Source organism: Denticeps clupeoides, chromosome 15 (assembly GCF_900700375.1).
Source record: "Denticeps clupeoides chromosome 15, fDenClu1.1, whole genome shotgun sequence".
Lineage (NCBI taxonomy): Eukaryota > Metazoa > Chordata > Actinopteri > Clupeiformes > Denticipitidae > Denticeps > Denticeps clupeoides.
The window spans coordinates 20,932,423-20,955,579 of NC_041721.1; the positions used below are offsets into that span (position 1 = coordinate 20,932,423).

A 23,157-nucleotide genomic window follows, 5' to 3' on the forward strand; every position below is an offset into this window, starting at 1 on the left:
CCACATTAATGTAGCCGCATTCGTCTGCTGCCCAGCAGGTCCTTATAACAGGGCTCCAGCCATTTATGCCACTCCTGTCCATGGCTGGAGCCCTGCTGTCAAGCTGATTGGTGCCAGCTGTGTCCCCAGCTGCACCCGGCCATGACAGAGCCCCATCCCCCCCCCCCCCCACCCCCCCCCCCCCCCCCCCCCCCCCATGGGCTTGCCTTCTGGATTCTCATCTTTAGCTCTCCGCCCCTCTGGAGGGCCGCCGCAGCCCACCATGTCTTGACCCCTGTATCACTGGGAAGAAACGTCTCCAGCAGTTTACGGGGGTCGTATCCTCATCCCCACGGGCGGTCTTCCAGCGCTCCTCGACTGGAGGAGCTCTTCTCAGATGTTCTTCTCCTCTGCTTCATACGGGAGAAAATCCGGGACCTGGATTGGTTGGTTGTAAAAATATTTTTTAAGCCAAACATTTGGGAGCTAAAATTTGAGGGCAGTATCTCTGATTGCCAGTTAGGTGGGTGACAGGAGAACGTGTGCCAGCTGTGAAGCTGGGTGGAGCAGGTCCTCGTCCTCAAATCAAATGCACTAAACCAGTACATTTATATGTGACTTTTTGTAGAAAATCAACTAATAATAGTTAAAAACAATCATATTTTCATTACATTTTTAAAATAGCTGGTAAAAGCTTTCTGGTGGAGGCTGTTTTTATGCAGTGAAACATCCATTTCAGTATTCTGGCCATTATCAGCGATTACATTAATATTAAAATTGTGGCTGTTGTGTAAGATTAAAATGATAATGCAGTAGAGTGTAGAACTTTTAATACATGGGTTTGATTACGCCGATCGTGGTCCTGGTGCGCCGGCTTTAGACGGGGCGGGGCGTTGTGGGGCGGTGGGAGGAGTTACGCAGCTCCGCCGCCTCGGAAGCCCCGCCCCGCCGGAGATTTACGGCGGAGCGCCGCAGCGTCACCGCGCAGCGTTACACCGGGACTTCATACAGAATCAAGGTAAGATCACGACGTTTTAATATCCGGACAATTACATGGATGCCTTCAATTACGATGATACATTAATTCTGGTGCTGAACCCAAAATGAGTAAAAGAAGAACTGAACTTATTTTTTGTAAATATTGGTAAAATATAGAAGGATATTCTGCATGTTGTCCTGTTTACCAGTCTGCTCCGTATGTAACATATCTGTCTGTGGGACTGCATTATATACCTGTATATGTCTGTAAATTCCGATTCCAGGATGGTTCTGTTTACACTGGTCTGGACTCTTCAGATGCTGCTCTCATTCATTCAGTGTCTGGAGTTACGCTACCACAACTCAGTGGAGGTAGAGAAGTACCTGACCGAGATCAGCCAAAACTACTCAGACTTCACACATCTGTACAGCATCGGGAAATCAGTGGAAGGTAACTACACCCAAGCTGATGAATGCTGCTCGGTCTGGTCTGGTTGGGTTGGGTGGAGATGGATCTGAGGTCAGATGTTCCATTGCACTTGCTCACAGTTAGGATCAGCTTTTTTCTTGGACACCATGCATAAGCTCCTTTTTTATTATCAAAGATGTATTTTGTGGCTTGGCGAGGTGATGCCTTCATGAATGAGCACATCCCACAGATGCTTGATTAGATTGAGATCAAGAGAACTGGAAGGAGAAGTCAAACTTGTTGTGTTCCTCAGTGCAGCAGGGCGCAATGAAAGTGAGATCTGACCTCAGTTGAATGGGTGTACTTGGTAAGGAACATTTACACTTGCCTACCAAAGCATCACACTGTCCTATAAATTTGGCCTTCTTCCCATAGTGCACGTCTTCCCCCTGTAAGCCATGCCCACACATCTGGCCATCCAAATGAAAATGTGATTCATCAGACCATGCCATCTTCTTCCATTTCTCTGTGGTCCTGGTCCAGATGCACAATCCAGGTGCGTTAGGTGGTGGCCACACTGACCAGCTTGCCGCCACACAGTTCTCTTGTGTGTTCTCACACCCTTCTATCAGAAAGCTGATATCGTATTATCGTTTTCAGCACCATGGGCGTCCATGATCCTGTTAACAATTCAGGAGCAATATGTTTCATTTAATGTTGAATGTCATACTGAAGCCATGTCTCAGTTTTTTTTATTCATCCCCCTGGAAAAGAGAAAAGAAAAATATGTTTTAGACCTGAACCCTCACGGTTCACTTGGTCATACAGAGATCTCACAGGGAGGGTTGTAACTCACCTGTTAACCAGACAACCACAAAGCTCCAGGTTCCATCCTCTCTTGTGTCTTCAGGCTGAGTGTCTCCAGGGGGACTGTCCCAGTAAGTGGGATTGCTGTGATGATTGTGATGGTGATGGTATGAAATTAGAACAGTATAACCGTGATGCTGCTTATCTATTTGATCCAGAGCGGGGTTTGTATCTTGATTATGATGGATGCTTGTTCTTCTTGTGAACAAGAACTTTAATCATTTTTTCTTCATTAAGGAAAAACGTCCACTGTCTTCTAAAAGCAGTGTCTTTCATACATGTCTTGAATATGGCAGCGTTATGGCAAAATAGATGGTTCACTAAATGACTAATTGTCAACCAAGCCTTAATTAAAAAAAAAATATTGGTGATTTACCTGATAGAATATTTATCCTGATTTTTATTTATTAGTAGTAGTTTGCAGCAGTATTGACTGGCTTAATTCAGTAAATCACTGTTTAATAGAAGAAAATAGCTATTTAAGAAATTTGTTAAGATGAGTTGTTTACGAAAAGAAATAGGATTTACCGGTTTTTAACCCTGCTGGACCTGTAGCATACTATAAAATTCTAAATGCAGCACACGGTGACACGGTGAAATGTGTCCTCTGTATTTAACCATCACCCTTGGTGAGCAGTGTGTGGGGACGGTACCAAGATCCAGGGGACCTCAGTGGCACTTTGGTGGTTCTGTCACTGTCCCGAACAAAAGCACGCCTTAGGTGGAAGGTCTCTGCGTACTGTACACCCCTAATTTACAGTGTATGAAGTGATCATGCTCCAAAAATAGAACTGTTGATGGGAAGTTGGCCCCTAATCAAATTCTCACAGTGAGTTAAAGAACCAGATAGTTTGTTAATAGTTAGATTATTCTGACTGTCTGTAGAGTCCCTAACAAGGCGATATCATTACAGATCACTCCGCTCTCCACACACGCCTGTAGTTAATACTGTATTTCCTGGCGAGGTCTGTGATAATTCTCCTAAATGCCCGGGATGGCCAGGTCTTTGTGCTGGGTACCTCAGTCTGAATGTGTGTTCAGGAACAGGTCCAGGCACACACACACGCATTCAGCCTTACCTCATTTACCTGACGGCACTGCTGCAAGCAGCACTTCTGGAATGTAGGCTGCACCTCCCCAGACCTTCCACCATGATGCATGTTCGCCAAGCCAATCTTAAACTCAGAGCCAGAAGCCGACATGTTTACCCAGCATGCATTGCTGTCACACACATCTACAATCCTCCCTGATTTGAAAGTAAAATGTGGGTCTCAGGTTCGCTATCAGTAGCAGTGGCATTTTCCCTGGTCGTCCCAGTGGACCAGATTCATCCACCACTGTGCACAAAGCTGGTATTCAGCATGCCGCCTTCCGGTGAGGCTCCTCCTCCCCCTCCGCCCAGCCTTCGCCCGGTGTCCACGTCCACAGACCTGAATCACTGCAAACTCACCAAAGTGCTGTCTGTCACTAATCTAGCATTCATCTGTCCATCTGTCCACTGCGAAAGCCCCCATCTCACCTGCGCTCAGCAGGATCATCCTGTATGAGAGATTGGTGGGCTCCTGCTTCATTTTAAGACCTCAGTAAATCCATCTGCTCCCACCACACACTGGACAATTTGTTGTGGTTAATGGGTTTCTTGTAAAACGTTTCCCCATTCTAGTCCGACTACTGAATCAGGAAACAGAGCTGTCATGGTAACCTTAATCTGAGCGCCTGTGATGATCAGAGCTAATCCAGGACACCAGCTGCTTCTGTAACGTCTCTCATCTCATCTTGAGTCAAGTGGTGGAAAGTGGAAGTGTTGAAGAATAACACTCTTATCCATACTGAACATCTCGGCATATAACTCTACAGACTTCTTGTGTATTAAGGATTTTTTGCCGCTGACATGCCGAGTGCCGACATGCTCAGGCTTGCTCTGAGAGTCGCAGACCACGTCCCCTTCAGAATGGTGCCTTGGAAGGACTTGGGTTGCCAGGTGCAAGGCAGTTGTGGGAAACACTGTGGAACTGAGTGAAAGAGGACGTGAAAATAAGACGTTATTAAAGTGGTAAATAAAATCTATGGAAAGAGTGTCTTTCTTTGCTTTGTTTGGCAGGACGAGATCTCTGGGTCCTGGTCCTCAGTAAATATCCAAAGGAGCACAGAATAGGAATTCCAGAATTCAAGTACGTTGGCAACATGCATGGAAATGAGGTAGGTTTTCTGCTGCTCTCCATAAATAAACACCACCATCCACTGCTGCATTCATCATCCATCCTGAGCTGAACAGTCCAGTGTGTGTCACTGGTTCCATGTTCAACAATGGAGACTTAGTTGAGCATGTCCAATGTCTCCCCTTCGATGCAGCTAAATCTGGAAGGAGGATGGACAGCATCCATAAATGGACATGTGGGAACATCACAACATGGCTGCATTTGGGAGGGTGGGTGGGGGTGGGTGTTTGAAGCTGGTGGGAAAAGTGGCTGCAGCACAAAGACATCCCCCCACTACACCAGTTCCAAAGACGAAAAGCAGCAGAGTGTGACCCAGACTGGACCATGCAGAGATTGTGTGTGTGTGTGTGAGAGAGAGAGAGAGAGAGAGAGAGGTCAGTAGTGTTTGTTTAGTGTGTGGCAGCAAGTATTTAAGAGTATCTAATTTAGAAATGTATAGCAACCCATTTTAACAAATGACCTGATGGCACGGACCTTCTAATGAATTCCTAATTGACTTAGTTTAATAATGTCCATGCATTATTTAACTATATAATTTACATACATTACATAACATCAACAACATTTATTTCTTATATAGCCCATAATCACATACAGTATATCTCAATGGGCTTTGACACCCCCCACACTTGACCCTTCTGCACACAAGGAAAAATTCCACACAAAAAAGAAGGAAGAAACGTTGGGAAGGAGTGATACAGAGAGGGACCCCCTTCCAGGGTAGAGTGAGCCTGCAAATGTTGTCAATGGTGTCAGGGTCGGTGATTACCATTTTCAGTTATATCTGAATTGACTGGACTTTATTATTAGCAACCGCCATATGATCTGTATCAATATTATAACATCTCCCTTCTGGTGTTTGTGCCCTTAAAGATGGGAATTTACTATGGATTTCCTTCAATGGTCAAATTAACTGTAGAGAGTGAAACCCTCTTCTTTTGCAAAATGTATGCAGTAGGTTTGTGGGATTTTAATAAGGAAAAACAGAAGGGGCTGACCAAGGTGTTAATGTAGCCCACTTGGTTTAGACATGTTGAGAGATGCTGACCCATCAACAAACAGTTCCAGTCATGTTGTTCCCCATCACATGCCATATGAAGAATAGTGGCAGGGTTCAGATTTCAGAGATCTGGCATTGTTAACATGCCCCATGTTAACACTTGATTTTATTTGATTTTATTTGAATTGACTGTCTTGATAAGATAAGGCACTTTAAAAAGCCATAGGAATTTTGAATTTGGTTTGTTGGATGAGTCAGGAAATGAAGAGGAGGAAACAAAGATCATGTGGTGGAGACTGAAGAAGGAAAACTGTACGATGGAGTTCAGGGAGGAGTTAAGATAAGCACTGGGTGGCAGGGAAGAGTTACCAGATAGTGGTGAAGAAGACAGCTAGAAACGTTCTTGGTGTGATGTCTGGACAGAAGAAAGAGGACAAGTAAACCTGGTGGTGACATGATGAATTACAGGAGGTTTCCAGTCTTCAATTCCATCTTCCCCATAGCTGTCAAAACAGAAATGAAGCTGCACACAATGAGTATGAAAAATGGGGCCGGCACTACGCTGGGGCAAGAAGGGGGCAATACCCCTTAAACAAACATCCCCCCGTAAATCAAACTTTTAGAAGTTGAGAAAGTTGAGAATAGATTACCCACAGTAAAAACCCAAGATTTACCACAGTAGCTCTGATTTTGTGCAGATCCCCAGTTAAGCATCCAATTGCTCCCGACCAGGCCACAACCCACAACCGTCGCCTGTCGTGAGGTTTGTCTTTACAGTCCAAACACAGAACTGAAGTTCAAGTAGCAGCACATAGAACCTTTTTAATGGACTCTCGCCTACTAATCATGACTGGAACAACAGGGAGAAAAGTTCTTTATAGTGGAAAATCACATAGTGTAACCATACGTGCCAAAGTCGCCTATTTTTTTTAAAGTGAAAGTGAAGTGATTGTCACATGTGATACACAGCTGTACAGCACACAGTGAAATTTGTCCTCTGCATTTAACCCATCACCCTGAGTGAGCAGTGGGCAGCCATGACAGGCGCCCGGGGAGCAGTGTGTGGGGACGGTGGTTTGCTCAGTGGCACCTAGGCAGATCGGGATTCGAACTGGCAACCTTCTGATTATGGGGCCACTTCGTTAACCACTAGGCCACCACTGCTCCTAAGCTCAGCCTTCAGGTGGAACATCCAAGTTGGAAAAGTCTTAGGGTAGGAACCTGACAAAGTGCAATCCAGTTACATTACGAAAGCAGTTATCCAGAGCACCCCACCCCACCCCTTCACTCTTCTGTCTGCCCCCTCGTACAGTTGAAACCAAAAGTTTACATACACTGTATACAAAATACATATAAAAACATATAAAAAAGACATATAAAAAGACTGGTGCACATCACAAAATAGATGGCATTATTAAGAAAGAACAGTATGTTGAAATATTCAGCATCTCAAGTCATCAGCCAGGAAGTTAAAGCTTGGGCGCAAATGGGTCTTCCAAATGGACAATGATCAAATGGGTCTTCCAAATGGACAATGATCCTAAGCAAATTGGTTACAAAGTGGTTTAAGGACAACAAAGTCAATGTTTTGGAGTGGCCATCACAAAGCCCTGATCTGAATCCCATAGAAAATTTGTGGTCAGAGCTGAAAAGCCTACAAACCTGACTCAATTACACCAGTTCTGTCAGGAGGAATGGGCCAAAATTCCATTAAACTGTTGCGAGAAGCTTGTGGAAGGAAACCCAAAGTCAAGTCATTCAGTTTAAAGGCAATTCTACCAAATACTAAGCAAATGTATGTAAACTTTTGGCTTTGAAAAAAGTAGTAAAATATTCTCTAAAAAGTTCTCTCACACATTAGTTTGACATTAAGCAAATATAAATTATTTTGGGTCTAAAACTTATGATTTAATATGATACATTAAGACAAAAAAAGTTAGAATGTCCACGGTGGAAAACGTTCAGTATAATATTAAAATTGAAACAAATCTGGATGTCGATGCATAGAGAGTAACCAACACACTGACAGGACAAATGGAAAATTGAGAAGAAGCTGCTTTAAAGGATTCAAATACTGCGTTCGTTTTTTCAGGCATCACACCCTTCATTCATACAATGTATTGAGGTGCCTGTGGGTTTCAGGGCATTCTCCAAATACAAAACACTCAACCCAAGCATATGTCCACAGAAAGGACCTGTTCAATGATGAAAAGCTAGGGAGGAGACCAGGCGATTATCTGGGCTTTTGCTCCTTTCCTGATTCCTTCCTATCTTTGTGATACTAGTTTAATTTAGTTTCATTTTCTGCATAAACATGGCAAAATAATTGATAATTAAATGATCTCAGGCTGGCATTGATGAACTGGATCAGTATTTGATTGTGTGTGTGTGTGTGTGTGTGTGTAGGTTGTAGGTCGCGTGATGCTACTCCAGCTCATTGATTACCTGACACAGGGTTATGGAAGTGATTCCTTTGTGACCAGACTCCTCACCAGCGTCCGGGTGCACATCCTCCCCTCCATGAACCCCGACGGCTTTGAGGCGTCTGAACGGGACTGCTACAACACTGTGGGCAGGTTCGAATTCTGGTTTTATTGTGTCAGCCACCACACCCATTGTAATTGCACTGTTAATGAAATGGAAGTAAATCTGAAGCAGCCACCCAGTCCTGAAACACCTTCCAGACTCTTCTGATCACCGCAGGAAGCTGTGCAGAAATGTCAAAATTCTGATTACAACAATAATGCATGGGAAATGGTAAACTCCGGGCGTATATGACTGTCGGATGAGAATTTAATCCAGTGATTAGTCTACACCTACTGCACAGTTTCCTCTGCTTCATTACTCTGAATAGATATATCACTTGTTGTTGTTCATTTTCTGCATGACTGGACCCTCTCCCATTTGATTACAGTTGAATTACACTGATTTTCCGTGTCATTGTTATCTGCTAATGTATCAGGGTGAGCATAGCTGAGGAAATGTCAACACGTGGGACCAGTGGACAGAAATATCCGCTGCTGCTGTATACACATTCATCTGTTCTATATACAGTTCTGCAGTCAAGTATAGCGTCCTGGTCTCTAATTACTCTTCTAGGCTGACTTCAACAAGAACTGAAATGGGCTGTGTGGCATGGTGGGCCAAGGGAGAGAGAGACTGTGTATGATTCATGTCCTGTAATAATTTACTCTTACTTGTTTCATTTGTGTCAAAACTTGAGTCTGATTGATTTTGATTTTTGAAATTATGGATGTACAGTGGCTGAACAGTGGCATGGCAGTTACTGTTGTTGCCTCACACCTCAAAGACCATGAGTTTGCGTCCGGGCTCCAGTCTTGAACCTGATGTGTCTTGCTCAGGTTTCACGATGGTAGTAAGTGGGGTTTGAACCTGGGTCTTCTGGTTTATAGGCGAGTGTGTTACCCACTAGGCTACTACCAGCCATAAGTAAATACATGGGGAAATGTCGAGTGGAATAAAATGGAATAAAAGAAAGTCTGGAATAAATGGAATAAATAAAAGACCAGCTGCATGCAGGAAATTAAGCAGCTCACTTTTTTCCTTTTCCAGTTGAATATTATTTTTCCATTTGGTCACAACAGGATGCTTATCTGCTGTATCTGACCGAAAAGGAAATAATCTGCAGACATGACAGGATGTGAAATCACTCTGATGAAAGCATCAAAGGGCGCTTTGCTCTAACTGTCCACTACAGTAAAACCGGGTTGTTGCTTAGTCATGCTGAGCAAAACCTGGCTCACAAAGATAGAAGTGAACTGAAGGAAAAGTGAAATATAAGGAAGCTGTAATATTTGACCTCTCAACCTCTCAATATACTACTACCACCGCAGTCTCTTTCACTCATATCATTATATTCATATTATTATTAAACCACAATATTGTTTGAGGGCTACAACGTTGCCATTTATCCAATGCTGTTCTTGCAGGTACAACAAGAACGGTCAAGATCTGAACCGAAACTTTCCAGATGCATTCTCAGGCAACGAGGAGCAGGGACAGGAAGTGGAAGTGCAAGCTGTGATGAAGTGGCTGAAAACCGAGATGTTCGTACTTTCGGCCAACTTGCATGGGGGTGCGGTGGTGGCCAGCTACCCCTATGACAACAGTAATGGTGGTGCGTCATATACACACATACGACACTCATACACACCTGCTAACACTTACTCAGACAGCATCAAAGCAGGGGAAATAACGTCCCGTTCTCGCAGTGCTGGATTATCTCACTGCTGAATTCCACCTTAAAATGGTTTATTCTGTATTAGACTGCGAACAGTAGTGCAGCTGTTGAGCCGATGAACTCCTCCTCTGTTTGCGTTCCAGGAAGTGAGCTGCAGAATGATGCCAGCGTCTCCCCAGATAATGACGTGTTTGTCCACCTCGCTAAGACGTACTCCATCAGCCATGCACGCATGTTCTATGGGAATGTCTGCAATGATGTAAACTTCCCCCTGGGCTTCACCAATGGCTTCTACTGGTATGCCCTTGCCGGTAAGTCCATTTACTGATAACCAGTGTAAACCACTAACACTGTACATTCATCCCCAGTGTTGGGGAGGAAGGATTTTAAAAAAAAGATGTAATTGTAATCTTACAAGGTGTAAAAAATTATTTATTGAAAGATTAATGATGGCAATTAGATGATGTTTTAATATGGTGTAGAAATGCCGATATGGTTAATAACAATAGTGGTATAGCAGGAATCATGGGAGTAGTATTTGTGTCAGGGATGGACGTTGTTAGTTAAATGTGACGAGTTGCCTCTGTCCCTGTGCTTTATCCTGCCACCGAAAGCCACATAAGGGATAGAGAGAGCTGCTTCTTTCCTATTTCTTTTGCTAGTCATCCTTCGGCCATTATCAAGCAAAAGATCTCTACAGAAGAATGAAACGTACTCCATTGCTGGAAAAATTATTAGCATAAAAAAATAACACAGACAATCTCACAAAAATAGACAGCTGCTATTATTATAGGGGCAAGGTCATAGAGGCATAAGATTACTTTACTTTACTTTATTTTGCAGACGCTTTTATACAAAGCGACTTACAGGAGGAAGACACCAGCAATTCTTGTTCCATTTCTATAGATTTTGACTAAGAGCCCTGATAAGGTCTAACTTGTCATGTGCTCTGACAGTGAACGCTGCTTATTGATGCCAGTATATATAAAACAGAGACAGCATGGGATGATAACTATAGAAATACTTTTCGGTTTGTTAACTGAAATAAATACAGTCGTGTGGTGTTAGTAGCCTAGTGAGTACCACACCTGCCTAGGAACCAGAAGTTCCCCACATTATTCAATGTGAACTTGGATTTAGCAGTGTTGGTTTAGTGCTGCTGTTAGGTGAACATTTCAAGATTTCGTTTTAAATAGGGCAATTGTGACTAATAACGTAAGTAATAATGTTTATCCCATATGTGAACAAAAGTTGCATTTTAGGATCTTCTGTGGCTAAAGGTTTGTGCTTATTCATGAAATTCTCATGAAATTTAAAGCTAAATGTTATGCAGCCGGTAACATTGTTCACCATGATCCATTTGGTGGTGGGTCAGTGTGGGTCTGGGGAGGCGTATGCATGCAGGGACACACAGACGTGGGTGGTAGTAGCCTAGTGGGTAACACACTCGCCTATGAACCAGAAGACCCGGGTTCGAATCCCACTTACTACCATTGTGTCCCTGAGCAAGACACTTAACCCTAAGTTGCTCCAGGGGGGACTGTCCCTGTAACTACTGGTTGTAAGTCGCTCTGGATAAGGGCGTCTGATAAATGCTGTAAATGTAAATGTAAATGTAAATGATAGACGATGGAACCCTGACTGCCAGTTGGTATCGTGATGACATCCTTAGACCCTTTACTAGTGCAGTGGGTCCTGGGATTGATGCTTGAAAATGTCGGGCTTCATGTGCAAGCGTGTGCAGTCAGTTCCTGGAGGATGAAAGAATTGATGTGCTGACTATTGGTTTGAAATTTGATATGCAGCAGAGCCCACTATTTAAATGTAAATATTGCAGATGGTCATCTTAATTTAATCATGATTGTGAATAAAATTTGATAAATTGTGCAGCCCTACCTCTCATTGGCCTCCTGACTCAACACCTCTGGAACACCTCTGGGACATCATACTGTTCAGTGATGCATTCTCCACATTTTCTTATGTTACAGTCTTATTCCATTATGGGGTGTTACACATAACACCCCATAATGACAAGATGAAAAAAGTCTACTTGAGGTTTTTAAAAACAAATTGTTGTGTGTAGAATTCTGAGGGGGAAAAAAAGAAATATCATCCATTTTGGAATATGGCTGGAACATAACAAAACGTGGGAACATGCACTTTGAATACTTTCCAGATGCACTGAAGAAAGAAAGAATGAAGAAAGTGAAGAATGTGAAGTGATTGTCACATGTGATGCACAGCACACGGTGCACACAGTGAAATTTGTCCTCTGCATTTAACCATCACCCTGAGTGAGCAGTGGGCAGCCATGACAGGCGCCCGGGGAGCAGTGTGTGGGGACGGTGCTTTGCTCAGTGGCACCTCAGTTCATAAAGAACTTTAACACAACAAGGAGCTGACCATATAGTGCAATGTACTGTAAAACATTGTATTTAATGATGGAAGTAGGTATTAGGGAGGGGTAGTTCAGCTCAGTGATGGCTGTTTTTAGGCCTGCAGGTTTGTAGTTTCTTCCAGGTGACAAGAGTGGGAAGAGCCTATGTGGGGGTGAGGTTTTTTATCTGATTTAAAGTGATAATGAGGGTGAGTGCCACTGGTTTGTGGTCACTAAGGACCTGGTATTGCTTTGTTTATGTACCTGGATGATGATAATGGCAGATTTGAGACAGGTGGGAACAGTGATTAAAATATTTGCAAGCATTCACAGAACTAAAGACTGACCTCACCTCTCATATCTGTAGGTCAGTTATTACAAAGCCGCAGAGGCATGGTTGTTTTTTGGGCAATTCTGTGGTTTATTACTGTGGTTAGTGATCTATATGCCCTGCCAAACACAATTGTGTTGGATCCCAGTTGTAACATGATACTCGAGTCTCTCTTTGTTTGCAACTTTAGCCCTCTTCATGCCTTTCAAACTGGATCTGGCTACTGTGTTCTGTTCTCTGTTACCTGATCCAAAGGCTGGCTGCGTCGCACTCATGGTTTCCTGATTGCATTGATGGTAACAGTCTCAGTGCAGATCCTGATGTAACAGACATGCCAGTCCTGCAGTTGTGGAGATATATCCTCAGGCCAGGTTCTAACAAGTGTCCAGCATTTAACTTTATCACTACTGTCTTCTTCAAGCTAAGGTCTCAGTGAAGAGCTGAAGGGTAGATAATTACTCCAGGCTCATTTTATCCACATTGTTACCAAGGCACCTGGCATGTGTGACAAAACGATGGGCCGGGATTCGTTCTGACATGCCTCCTTCTGTCTCCTTCTGTCCACCACATGCAGGATCTGCCATTCATAGTCTGAATGGAGGGAGTGAGTATGGTCTCTTGGTACATGAACCGACCTTATTAACATTGCAGCATTACTGTAACAGAAACTCAACTCTGCCATCATTGTCCATTTGTTTTGTAAATGCAAACTGATACCTAAATGAATCTATTTTTTACATAATAGGTTTTTTATCTCTGGTTTCATTTAATTATAAAGCAAATCAGACTGTTTTTTTATTGCGACTTTCTGTGCTTTGAGTCTGCCATTTTTACACCATTACACTGGTCCTGTGCGTCTGTCATTTGTGGTGGAAAGGTGACTGTGGTGAAGTGCAAATTGAGCAACAACCTCATTATGACTGATGAGAGGATGGAGGCTACTGACAATGCTGGATTCCTTGATCCTAGTAATTCTTTTGTGCTAGAGCTAAGAATTACTAGGAATTACTCAGTCACATGCACTTCGAGTCATATCAGTACCTGATGCCTTCTGCCTATATTATTGGTTTCAGCATTCCCTGAATTGAAGATTTTGTTCGACACTTTCAGTTTATCCAGATTATAAAGGGTCTCAGGGTTTTTGAAACATCTTTGCACCTAATTTATTAGGTGCAGTTGTGAAGAATATCCCACTGAAATTGTTCATTTATTTCTAAATGTTTGAAAGCCAAATTATTTTACTGTGCATGAAGATTCAAATATCTGGAATATTTGAAAAATGATAAATTGAATTCTTAATCATTGCTCAACATAATGTAAGCACAAACAGAAGCTTGTACTGCTTGTAGTGTTTCAAATCAACACTGAAATGAACTATTTCTTTTTGTATTCATTGTATTCATGTATAGATTGGTATCAGTGAATTCTCCGATGTTGACTCAAATTTCTCAGATAAGGTAAGATGATCCTGGAAGCCCATTTTTATTCCTGTTTGATTTCCTATCTTTCCAAAAGCAGGCTGTGGAAGGGTTTGCAGCAGTTAATGAAAGGGATGTAACAGTGATCCAGGGTCTGTTTTCCCACTGGGAAATAAAGCGATAATTTGATAGTATCGAGGTAGAGCGTTCTTCATGTTGCTGCTATCTCACTATGAGCTCAGTCTGTGGATGTGAGTCCATTTTTAATCCTACATTGTTCAAGAAGATTTATTAGTCTTTAGAGGATTTAAAAAGCTGTGAGGGGGGCTGTGCTGACCTCCATAAGGAGGTGAAAAGGTTTAACTTTTATATACTAATGACCCAGTGTGTTTAAAGCTAAATCTAATTCATCTTACATGCGTGAAGTGGACAGGCAGTGGACAGGTGTGGCATGTTCGGGGGTGTGGTCTGTGATGCTCTCCAGCATTGTAGTCGACTGTGATCTGGTGTGTGTCTGCTTGACAAGCATGGCGCAGCTGGAGTGGTGCAGGGCGTCACAATGCCTCCCACTGCGCCTGTTGCCAATGGGGAGGATGGCCCCAAGGCCTCAGTCACAGATCACCGTAGAAATCCCCAACCCACATCCCTCCCAGTTGACCAGGTCCTAGAAACTCGCACTCCGGGCTAGGCAGGAGACATTGGACAAGGCATCACTGGCCAGAGGAGAGAAATGTGCATGTGTTCAGGGAGATCAAAAGTCTTTACTTTGCTTAAATTCTACTCAAGTAAAAGTAAATGTACCCATCCAAAAATCTACTCGAGTAAAGTAAAAAATTACTCGATTACTTTTTTAATTTGAGTAAAAGTTACTTAGTTACTTTCAAACTTCATGTGAAAAAGGACTAGTCATAAATCCAACAGCACTAGATACTTTTATAAAACATTTTTAAGAACAGTTGGCTCCACAAAAGAAACAAATTCTGAATTGTATAGTCCAACTCAAACATTACAATAAAAAGAGAACATGAAGATCAAAGTATCCAAAACTGTGAAAATGTTCAACAGTCCTTATTAATAAACTGTTCCTTTTGTTCATTCTATAGCAAATATAAATTTACTGACAAATGAGAACACTGACTGCAGATATAAGAAATGAAATAAAGTGCCCTGCCCCACAGAATACTACAGCATTAGACTGTAAAGCTCTTGTTCAGTTTGAGCAATGTAATGTATGTTGCAGCCTTATTCTAAAATGGATAAAATTATTTTTTACCTCGGAATACACAACACCCAATAATGACAACATCATTGAGGTTTCGGCAAATTTATTAAAAATAAAAAAACTGAGAAATTATATGTACATAAGTATTCACAGCCTTTGCCATGAAGCTCAAAATTGAGCTCAGTTGCATTCTGTTCCCCTGATCATCCTTGAGATGTTTCTGCAGCTTAATTGGAGTCCACCAGTGTAAAAATTTGGCACACACTCCTGTCTATATAAGGTCCCACAGTTGACCGTTAGTGTCACGGGTGGGCTGGACATGGCGATGAAGGAGGACGCATTTGCACGATTTAATACAGACTACACACGAGACAAGGGAACATGAACACGCACAATGACCCGACGGCTAACATATATACAATTATATAAATATACACACAATCTGGGAACATTACACGAGACCAACATGAAAACTCTGGATCCGGAGTAACCCCTGCCGGTCCGGATCATGACAGTTAGAGTACAAACCTGGCATGAAGTCAAAAGAAATTGTCTGTAGACCTCCAGGCCCAAATCTGCTGCTTTAAAGGTCCCAATGAGCACAGTGACCTCCATCATTCGTAAGTGAAAGAAGTCCAAAACCACCAAGACCGTATCATAGCGAGGAGAGATGGGAACCACTCCTTAAAGGTCCCCTATTATGATTTATTTTTTATATGTCCCCTATTTTTTATAGTGGTCCCCTAATACTGTATCTGCAGTCTGCTTCCGAAATTAAGCCATGGTGCAGAATTAGTCACTTTTAGACAGTCATACAATCAGCTTTCCCAAGATGCATTTCGATATGTGTGTGTGTAAAATGCAAACAAGGAGGAGGGTCGGGGAAGAGAGCGTTCATTTGCGGAAATGACATCACAAACACTTATTGTTTGGTGCAACCAAGATGTTGTGTTACGTTTTTCCAGAAATAAAAAGGTTTATTAACCCCCTGGTTCTTCAGCATCTCACTTGATGGAACATTTCACATCCAATCATCAAGCAATTTGAAAAATTTGCATATTTAGAAGCAATGACGGTCGATGGAGTTACTTTTTTAGGGGAGGGGTTGGAAATTCTCTAGGTGGACAAAGCATGACAAAGGGGAGGTATCCTGTGCATTAATGATGACATAAGGGGAGACATTGCAGATTATACCATCTGAGCTGCCTCTCTCTGAATGGCAAAGCAGAATAGCCAAAGCACTTTTTTGTACATATCACCATTTCAAACCACTGCAGGACCATAGACAGGCGAGGGGTAAATAATATTAATGGTAAATAATCTCACAAACTCAAATTTTCATAATAGGGGACCTTTAATAGGGCAGTGGTGGCCTAGCGGTTAAGGAAGCAGTCCCGCAATCAGAAGGTTGTCTGTACAAATCCCGATCCGCCAAGGTGCCACTGAGGTGCCCCTGAGCAAAGCACCGTCCCCACACACTGCTCCCTGGATGCCGTTCATCACTGCCTACTACTCAACACTACTCAACGGTGATTAATTAAATGCAGATGACACATTTTGGTTAGCACACTGGAATCCTAACCCCTAATGCCTATGTTAACAGGAGGCATGCAGGACTATAATTACTTGTGGGGGTGGTGCCTGGAGATCACGCTAGAGCTGTCCTGCTGTAAGTTCCCCCCTGAGAGTGAGCTGCGTGGCCTGTGGGAGGACAACCGTGCTGCCCTGTTGGCCTACATAAAGCAGGTGCACCTGGGTAAGTGTTGGTACTGCAGTTACCCACCACTGGGACACTCACATTCTCAGCCCAGTCACCCTTTACACAGATCTTCCAAAAAATGTGCGAAATGTTCGAAAACTATAGCTTAGCGGAAAGCACTGGAAATACAAGAGGTGGAAACACAGTTTACACTGTATATGGACCAATAAGGATGAGGGAAATACAATTTCAGCAATCATTATATTTGCTGGATCTCATCTCATCTTTGGTGGAACATGATATTCATTATAATATTCCATTTGTCTCAAACATCTGTACTCAGTAAACTAAAAGACTGAGCTGTAGGTGCCTGACGTCAATAGCTGCAACAAGAGGATCCTCACAATCTACAGCCCAGTGTCTCCAACATCATCGCTAATTCCCACTCTCTTATTTCCTTTCTGTTCTGTATCATATCATCTCATAATGCTGCTCTTTTAAATGTTAGCTGCTCTGTAACTGTGTCAACAATGACAATTGCTTTTATCTCTTCAGGGCCGATTGTCTGAGCGTCTGTAACTCGAGTAAAAATATTGAGAAACCAGAGTCGCGATGAATTGTTAATGCATGTTATGTGGAAAGCCTCCATTTCACACCTTGTGGTGTTGCTGTGTTTTTCTGTAGGGGTGAAAGGTCAGGTGTTGGATGCCAACGGGACCCCTGCATTGAATGCAGAGGTGAAGGTGATGGGAAGAAACAACCTTACACCTTACCGCACAAACATGAATGGGGAATACTACAGACTCCTGCTCCCAGGAAAATATACATTCAGGGTGAGGTAGCGCCCCCTTGTGAGGAAATTTAGCAAATTGGGAATCACAGTGTTGGAAAAATATGGGTGAAAAAAGAATTATATATGTATATATCTTCCATTGACAGACTAAACTCTTTGTGACTGGTTTAGGTTTACTTTGGAAATTAATGTGACGCATTAATTATCAAATTTAAAGTATCATAATACAAGCATAAATTCTAGGAGTATCAAGGAGAATAAGAAATAAGAAAATCTGTTGAAGCATCATTGCAGGTTCCTAATCTAAACATGAGATGAATGTTGGACCAGCTACTGATAAATTATTAATCTTCAATGTATTACTGTCAAAAAAAATTGCTCTTTACTTAGTCGTGAAAGTAATTTATTACATTATTTGTTGTTTTACTGTATTGCTTTTGACACGCACACGATGATCCATTTGTGGTACTTCTGCTCCCTCAATTGGTCTCTAAGAATATCATCAAAGTTCATAGCTGCTGTGTGTTTAAAAGCAGATATTATTTTTATGCCCTCAGAGCAGTATAGTTAATATCCACATTTGCTGTGTGTTTGACTACAATTTCCACTCTGGATGACAGTCAGCAATAAATAATATTCAAATTAATTATATTGTCTCCAATCTTGTCTCCAATAGACCTATAGTCCAATAGACTTTGAGTTGGAACTTAAAACACTCAATATTACCAACACATGACTGCACAGCACTGCAACAGTGTAGAATGACAAATGCTGTAAATGTAGAATAATGTTAACACACAATGATCACAATGTCTCTCACAGGTCTCGCTTGCTGGACACGAGCCACTGACTGAGACTCTGTCCATCCCAAATGGAACAGAACAGTTCTCTGCTCTGACCCACAACTTCCAGCTGCGCGCCCTTGAGACCCCCAGTTCAGGATCACAGTCATCTGCCTCACCAGAGCTCAAACAGTACCGATACTCCTGCACCATGTTGGTCGCGCAACTTATTCTTCTAGCATGTCTGTTGTGTAGTTTTTAATCTGTTATTCCTGTATCACAAACTCTGGACACACAATCTATGGACATACAAACAGTCTTTCATCAGAACTCTTGCTAAAGCCATTGAATAATGCCATGGCTGAGCTTTGGACACCTCAGAACCTTATCCTACAGCTGGAGACCAAAGTGGTTCTTTAGCTACGGACCTCAAGACATGGAAGGAAGTAACGGAGTATTCCAGAACACAGCTCCAGGTGTTCTTCACATGTGTCAAAAACTCATACAAAAGAAAATCAAATAATCCATCATTCTGTGTCACAACACATATTTTGGACCAAGTGCTTATAACAGACCATTCATTATGACATTATGGCTGTTCCCGTGTGCCTGAGAAGAACTAGATTTATATGAATATTGTGCCTTCAACAACTGTTTCTGTATGATGTCGTCTAGTCTCTTCCATTTAAGCCCAGTTTGCAATTTGTAGTTTGTACTGTGCAATCGCATGTTCTAATTATCTGTGCAGTTCAGAGAATGTTTGTAAGTGGTGCATTTTTGCTGACCTCCTTCTCCACGCTGCTAATTTTACAGTCAGTGACTGTAAAAATACATACAACTGAATGTATGTATTAAAAGGCAAAGAGAATGAAGGATGAGGAAGGAAGAAGAATGGAGGTCCAGTGTTTAGGCCTTTTATGAGAAACTGAAATTTTCTTTTCTGTAAATGTACACACTCACCTCCGAACCAGCAGACCACAAAGTCCCAGGTTCAAACATCACTTACTACCATTGTCTCCCTGAGCAAGACACTTAACCCTGAGTGTCTCCAGGGAGACTGTGCCTGTAACTACTGATTGTAAGGCGCTCAGGATAATGGTGTCTGGTAAAATGCCATAAATGTCACACACATCAGGGCACTGACTGTATTACCTATTCTGTACAATTTCTGTGTCCCTTTTGTGGAGTTATAAAACTCACCTAACACACTGAATGTTGCCTCCAATCAAGTTTAGCCCAGACCATGAAAATGCATGATGGTACCCCACAGAGGTGACCCCTTTTCTTAACATTGTTTGATTTAGATTGGATCAAAATAAACAGGTTTCTCCATCTATTTTGATAGTTTTTCCCCAAAAACAAATAACACTCATAACTATGATCTCATGATAAACCTTAACCATATTCCTAGTGGTCCACCATTGGCTGACATAAAATCATACCCTCAAAAAGCACTGAGCTTCATGAACAAATCTTATCTTCTACTGCCATCCAAAGGCTACATCTGAAAGTGGTTTGTTCCATTGACATTTATGGGGAACATGTTGATTTGGGGGGAAATGGTTGAAATAGAATGCAATAGAGTGAACAAGTGACATACAGTTGAAACCAAAAGTCATGTCAAAAAAATGTGTGAGAGAATGTTTACATACACTAAGATTACTAAACTATTTGGGAAAGCCCAGATGATGATGTCATGGCTTTGGAAGCATCTGATAGGTTATCTGACACCACTTGAGTTGATTGGAAGGACACCTGTGGATGTATTTAAAGGAACACCTCAACATGCCGCTTCCTTTTGTGGCACCAGGGGAAAGTCTAAAGAAATCAGCCAAGACATCAGAAAGAGAATTGTGGACCTCCACAAGACTGGTTCATCCTTGGCAGGTGGGGACAGTACAGGCGAGCGACATGTCGGGGATGGACAAGGACGCGGGTCCCCGAGTCGCGCCGGTGGGGACAGTACAGGCGAGCGACATGTCGGGGATGAACAAGGACGCGGGTCCCCGACTCGCGCCGGTGGGGACAGTACAGGCGAGCGACATGTCGGGGATGGACAAGGACGCGGGTCCCCGACTCGCGCCGGTGGGGACAGTACAGGCGAGCGACATGTCGGGGATGGACAAGGACGCGGGTCCCCGAGTCGCGCCGGTGGGGACAGTACAGGCGAGCGACATGTCGGGGATGGACAAGGACGCGGGTCTCCGACTCGCGCCGGGAAATCGCTTGTCCCCCGCGGCGGTGGGGACAGTACGGGCGAGCGACATGTCCCGCTGGCCAGCACCCCCCTGCTTCGTGTCGCGCTGGGATGTCGCCCCTGTCGCCCGCGGCAGTGACAGTGCAGGTGGGACCTGCGCGACTCCGGCCAACAAGTATTTATATGTAAAATCTACTACCATGTGAAAGATAAGCTTGCTTATTGATGCATTACTTTGTTTTATATTGTGGCGGTTAATCAGTAAAAAGGCAATGTAATAAGAAATATTTCATTTATACACTATCATGGTTTCTTCTTAGGCACAATGAAACTTAAAAAGAAAAAACTAAAACCGAAGGAGGAGGCAGCATATTTCACATCTATGTGCAAGGACAAGAATGGATTTGAGATTAAATATATAAACGCTGATAAAGGTGAGTCAGGAATTTTGTATTGACTGGGATTACAGAATCGCCTTGGATCTTCTGTTATATTACTCTTGGTTTACTTCTTGTAGGTAGAGGAGTGTTTAGTACCTGGGGAATTCCTCTTGGAATACAGAGGTGACCTCATAACTCTGGATGAATGTGAAAGAAGACTGAACGTCTACCACAGTGCCTTTGTTTCTAGTGTTTCTATTTGAGTTTCGTTTCAATGGAAAGCAACTATGGTATGTATGTTACGTTGTTCTTCATTTATATGATTTTCTGTTTCATATCATGACTTCTTCATCTTGCATCCTTCGGCTCAGTAGACCTGCCTTTATGTATGTTTCAGTGTTGATGCTGCTCTGGATGATGGCTCTTATGGTCGACTCGTAAATGATGGCCATGTGGGTCCAAATTCCAAAATGAAGACAATAACTGTGGATGGAAAACCTCACCTGTGTTTGTTCTCTACCAGAAATATTAGCCCTGGAGAGGAGATTATGTACAACTATGGGGATTCTGATGGTCATGGAGATGCAAGGTATTTCAAAAGTTACTTTTTGTGCCTTTCTATTATCTTTTTCCTTAAAGGAATGTTTTTTAAATGTCTGTTTTAAAAAATGTCTTAGAAGGTTGTTGAGCTGCACCAGGTACAGGCTAAAGACCAGGACTGCGGTGTATTGGACGAACAAGTGTGAAGGGTATGTCTTGGATTGTGATGCATATAGTTTGTATAAAATAATTGTATGGATTATGTAAGTATTTAGATACTGAATTCCTGTCACTTTTTCCTCCCTCTGTTTCTAGTATTCTGTGCATGGAGATGCCGCTTTACTGCCCAAGTACACAGAACAGGTTTTTAAAGCTTTGTCCCAATAAACATAAGCATAAAGACACAGTAAGTTTCATTAACAATTTTATCATTAAGTTCCATTAATTATTGCTTCTATAACCATGTATCCTATGGATTTGTATATAACTTTGTATATATGGATTTATTTCTATAACTATATAATCAGCACCAGATTAGAAATGTCAGTATTAGGACAGGCTGTTAAAGGAAGTGTCAATGTCAATTGACACTAAGCATTTTATTTAAACCCCTTAAATTGTTCTTAGGACACTTGCGAGCTGCAGAATAAAGAGCAGGACTGTGATTCAATGATGGCAGAGCAAGTGGGAAAGGTTTGTCTTATTATATCTATGCAGTGTATAGCCTTTTAAAATCTCTTGTACAGTTAAGATAAAATCATTTATTATTTTGAGAATAAAGTTCAAAAGGGGCTGATTGGACACCATCTTGACCATTAATGTTATTATTATGGTTTCTTGTATTTACTGGGTCTGTAGTGACCTGATATAGGGCTGTGTTTGTAAGATTGTGTAAAATACAGTCCTGGTTTAGAAGGACCCTGGGTTAAAGAGGACCTCACCAATGATTAGGCTTCAGGCTCTATGTTTATGAGCGTAACGTGTGTATGTGTATGTTGTGATGGAAACTGTACTTACAAGGACAGGAGTATTTACTGGGTCTCTAGTGACCTGAGATAGGGCTGTGTTTGTAAAATTGTGTAAAATTCAGTCCTGGTTTACAAGGACCCTGGGTCTTTATGTTTGTGAGGACAGGAGTATTGACTGGGTCTGTCATGATTTCACTAGATTAATACACCAAATTATTTTAGGTAATTTTTTTTTTTTATGTTAATTTTTAGTGTTTGTGATGACACATCAACGTGTATCATGAAATATTGTTACCGTTCAGTAAAGTTTATTATTAATAAAGACATTTAAATGCACAATGATCTTTTGCTAAAATACATTATCAGTGCTATTTGTTGTTGCAATGTTTAGGAACCTTTTTTTTTTTTTTAAATTCCAGAAAGTAAGGACACTGTGTGAAACAGAATTTATGGATCTCTGATCTTTTATTTAAAGATATTAAACATAGACAACATCTCATGTATTATATTTGACTTATACCATTGCACAAATGGTACCATTTTAAAGCAATGGTCCCTTAGGATTGCAGTGTTCTGGTGATGTTTGTAATTGTTGTCATACTCATAGTGCTCAACAATGGGATATTCAGGAAATCAAAGATAATCAGCAATCTGATAAGATTGAGGTAAGAGATGATGTGATGATAATATGATTACTTATCATAAAGTTGAAGATGAATTTTATAAGAAATCTGCAGTCTCTTCGAAAAATATCTAAACCATGTAGTCAAATCATTGTCCTAAACAGTGTACAGATG

At 42.0% G+C, this 23,157-nt stretch overlaps 1 protein-coding gene and 1 long non-coding RNA gene across 3 annotated transcripts; both read left to right on the plus strand.

Moving 5' to 3' along the window:
* The first annotated feature begins 978 nt into the window (after nucleotides 1-978).
* On the plus strand, nucleotides 979-19,529 carry cpm (carboxypeptidase M). Of its 2 annotated transcripts, none has more exons than XM_028953709.1 (9): nucleotides 979-997; nucleotides 1,276-1,408; nucleotides 4,335-4,432; nucleotides 7,859-8,028; nucleotides 9,403-9,590; nucleotides 9,797-9,964; nucleotides 16,605-16,757; nucleotides 17,385-17,533; nucleotides 18,316-19,529. In XM_028953709.1, exons 2-9 carry the CDS (start codon nucleotides 1,276-1,278, stop codon nucleotides 18,535-18,537), a joined length of 1,281 nt encoding a protein of 426 aa, XP_028809542.1. In that variant the 5' UTR covers nucleotides 979-997; the 3' UTR covers nucleotides 18,538-19,529. The 2 variants fall into 2 exon arrangements, with proteins under 2 accessions (XP_028809542.1, XP_028809541.1); XM_028953708.1 differs by having other exon boundaries at nucleotides 980-997; nucleotides 1,242-1,408.
* Nucleotides 19,530-21,313: 1,784 nt separating this feature from the next.
* Nucleotides 21,314-22,415, plus strand: LOC114765283 (uncharacterized). The gene is made up of 4 exons (XR_003742592.1): nucleotides 21,314-21,441; nucleotides 21,530-21,601; nucleotides 21,708-21,798; nucleotides 22,020-22,415. It is a non-coding gene; the product is annotated as an uncharacterized LOC114765283 (long non-coding RNA).
* The last annotated feature ends 742 nt before the right edge of the window (nucleotides 22,416-23,157 follow it).

Bases quoted from the DNA above. Each gene is read 5' to 3' on its own strand.
- cpm (XM_028953708.1), top strand. From the start codon at position 1,243: ATGGTTCTGTTTACACTGGTCTGGACTCTTCAGATGCTGCTCTCATTC. The intron at 1,409-4,334 runs GTAACTACACCC...TTTGTTTGGCAG, and splicing joins CATCGGGAAATCAGTGGAAG to GACGAGATCTCTGGGTCCTG. The intron at 9,965-16,604 runs GTAAGTCCATTT...CTATGTTAACAG, and splicing joins CTACTGGTATGCCCTTGCCG to GAGGCATGCAGGACTATAAT.